General features: G+C 37.9%; 1 protein-coding gene across 1 annotated transcript; it reads left to right on the forward strand.

Annotated features, from left to right (window-relative positions):
- The first annotated feature begins 460 nt into the window (after positions 1-460).
- Positions 461-1,377, forward strand: LOC117180680 (tigger transposable element-derived protein 4-like). The gene is made up of 2 exons (XM_033373169.1): positions 461-684; positions 756-1,377. The coding sequence occupies exons 1-2, from the start codon at positions 461-463 to the stop codon at positions 1,375-1,377; spliced, it is 846 nt and encodes a 281-aa protein (XP_033229060.1).
- Positions 1,378-2,747: the final 1,370 nt, after the last annotated feature.

Genomic DNA, 2,747 nt, shown 5'->3' on the forward strand with positions numbered 1-2,747 from the left:
GCATACCTACATCCATCGCGAAGAAGCGAGTCGCTCTCTGATTCGCGGGCCTTTTTCAAGGAGCGTGACTCTTATTGGGCGGGCGCTTTGTCGTTTGGGCTTTTTGTCAAGGATTGAAATAGTAATCGATTTCTGATTCAGAGTACAGTGAAACCTCGATAATTCGAACCTCTATAATTCGAATTTTCGATTATTCGAATTTTCGATAATTCGAACTTTTTTTTGGCCCCTGCTGAAATCTGATGTTTCCCATGTTAATAGTTCTCGATAATTCGAAGTTCGATAATTCGAATTTCTCGATAATTCGAAGAAAATTACTTATGCGGTTGCATGTGATTGGTCCGTTGTGAGTGGTGGGAGTTGGCGTGTGTGACAAGGGTGGGGCTGCTAATATAAATAAAGATTGTGTGCTTGTGTAGTTCAATGTTGATAGGACTCAGACCTTAACAATTTCGAGGGTATGGAGAAGATCAAGTATACAGCATTATCATTGAGTGAGAAAGTAAAACACATTCGATGTGTCGAGAAAGGAGTTAAAAGGAAGAAGGACATTGCTGCAGATTTCAAGATTCCCGCCAACTCTCTGACTTCTATCATCAAGAACAAGGAGAAGATTTTGGCTGCTGGTGATAATTCTTGTTTCCAACCGGATCGGAAACGCATGAAGACACCTCATTTTTCATTGTTGGAAATATCGATGGTGGAATGGATGAAATATGCTTGGAACCAGAATATTCCCTTATCTGGTCTTATAGTGCTGAAAAAGCTGAATTTTTTGCAGCTCACTTAGGATGCAAAGACTTGAAAGCTAGCTCTGGGTGGTTAGAAAGGTTTAAGAATAGGAATGGAATAATCTGTAGGGCATTAAATGGCGAAAGTGCTTCTGTTTCGGAAGAAGACTGCAAAAAGTTTCTCACCGATATTTTGTCTAGCTTGTTAGAAGTTTATTCAATAGAGGATATCTTCAATGCAGATGAAACAGGTCTTTTTTTCAAATGTTTACCAGATAAAACTCTGGCATTTAAGGGCGACACTTGTCATGGTAGTAAAAAAAGCAAAGATCGTGTTACTGTCATGGTCTGCGCTAATATGTCTGGTAAAGAAAAACTAGAGTTGCTGGTAATAGGCAAATCTAAGAATCCACGTTGTTTCAATGGAGTCAAGTCTTTACCAGTGCTTTACGAGAACAATAAAAAAGCTTGGATGACTAGTTCAGTATATGAAGACTGGCTTTATAAAACTGATCACAAGTTTCAAAGAAAAAATCGGAAAGTTCTCCTACTTTTGGATAATTGTCCGGCTCATCCGAAAGTCTTAATTCAAACTTTGAAAGCCATGAAGGTGGTTCACTTACCATTAAATTTAACTGCCAAATAGCAACCAATGGATCAAGAAATCATTATGAACCTTAAAGCGAATTACCGGCGGAGAATTATAATAAGATTGCTCAAGGATTCGGATGAGAAAATGGGGTTGACTGATTTGAATTTATTGGCTGTTATTTTCGACTTGAACAAAGCTTGGGGTGATGTTACTAGTGATACAATAGCGAATTGCTTTCGGAAGGCTGGCTTCGTGAAAACTGACGTGGAAAATCTTGCAACACAAGAACAAGACGAAACTTTATCGGATAGTACTTCTGAAGAGTCGGATGATCTACAAAGAATGTTGGGCTTTACAGAAGTAACTTTTGAAGACTTCATTGTCTTCATGATACTGAGATATTGTATAGCATAAAGGCACAAGAACCTTTAAAATCTGATGACGAGAATGATGCCGAGGATCAGGATGTGGCACCAACAACACAATTGAGAGATGCTGAAGTTGGTTTAGCAATTGCTCGCAGGTTTCTTTCTGAACAATGTGATGTGCCGTACACAATCTTTGCTGCTTTAGGCATGGTTGAAAACTTCTGCCAGAGAAAGAGTTGCATCAAACAGAAAAAAATAACTGACTTTATTATATAATCTGCTATTTTAAAAATACCAACCGGCCCTTTTTAGGGTCAACAAATTATTTTTACGTTGGATAACTCATTGTTAATTTCAAACTTCTCCATAAGTGACATTCACATAATTGCATATTACCAAATTCTCCCAATCCCTGATTCTTCTGAGCTTGTCTAAATTTTCACGTTTGATTATTACTTTTTTGGCATTATAATATTAACTGAAAAACATTTTCACACTGCCCGCATCGAATATCTTTAAAGGGAAATTCATGATATGTTATCTAGGACATATAATAAACGTATAAACGAATTATGTGCGTTTAAACTCTTATGTTCGACAATTAGAATTTTCGATAATACGAAATTTTTCTCGGTCCCGGAGCACTTCGAATTATCGAGGTTTCACTGTACTTCTAATATTCCGGAGTAATGCATTATTAACGTGAATTAATTTAAGTACTTTGAAGTATTCACAGTATTCCAGAGTAATCTACGTGTAAAATAAAGTAATAAATAGTGATTCACTTGTGATTCAGGACTGGTTAAACGAAGGCTGGGCCTCAGGGAACGGGGGTAGGACTTCGCTCCGAGGGTATACCCGTTCCTAGCTTTTTTGACCCACCCCTCCACGCAGGAAGCGATGGACAAACGTTTATGGTAAATTTGAACAATATGGAAAGAATCGTAGAGAAAAAAATGATGGACACGAATATACAAAAAACGGCGATAACAAAAGACTCTCAGAGGGAAAGAGCAAACCGTCGAATGTGGGAGATGCTTCCATCTAAACTGAGGA

This window comes from Belonocnema kinseyi, chromosome 9 (assembly GCF_010883055.1).
Source record: "Belonocnema kinseyi isolate 2016_QV_RU_SX_M_011 chromosome 9, B_treatae_v1, whole genome shotgun sequence".
Taxonomy (NCBI): domain Eukaryota; kingdom Metazoa; phylum Arthropoda; class Insecta; order Hymenoptera; family Cynipidae; genus Belonocnema; species Belonocnema kinseyi.

What these genes read in the sequence shown, in the direction of transcription:
- LOC117180680 (XM_033373169.1), top strand. Translation starts at nt 461, where the DNA reads ATGGAGAAGATCAAGTATACAGCATTATCATTGAGTGAGAAAGTAAAA. An exon ending in AAGACACCTCATTTTTCATT is followed by an intron (nt 685 to 755) that starts GTTGGAAATATC and finishes CTGGTCTTATAG; the next exon opens with TGCTGAAAAAGCTGAATTTT.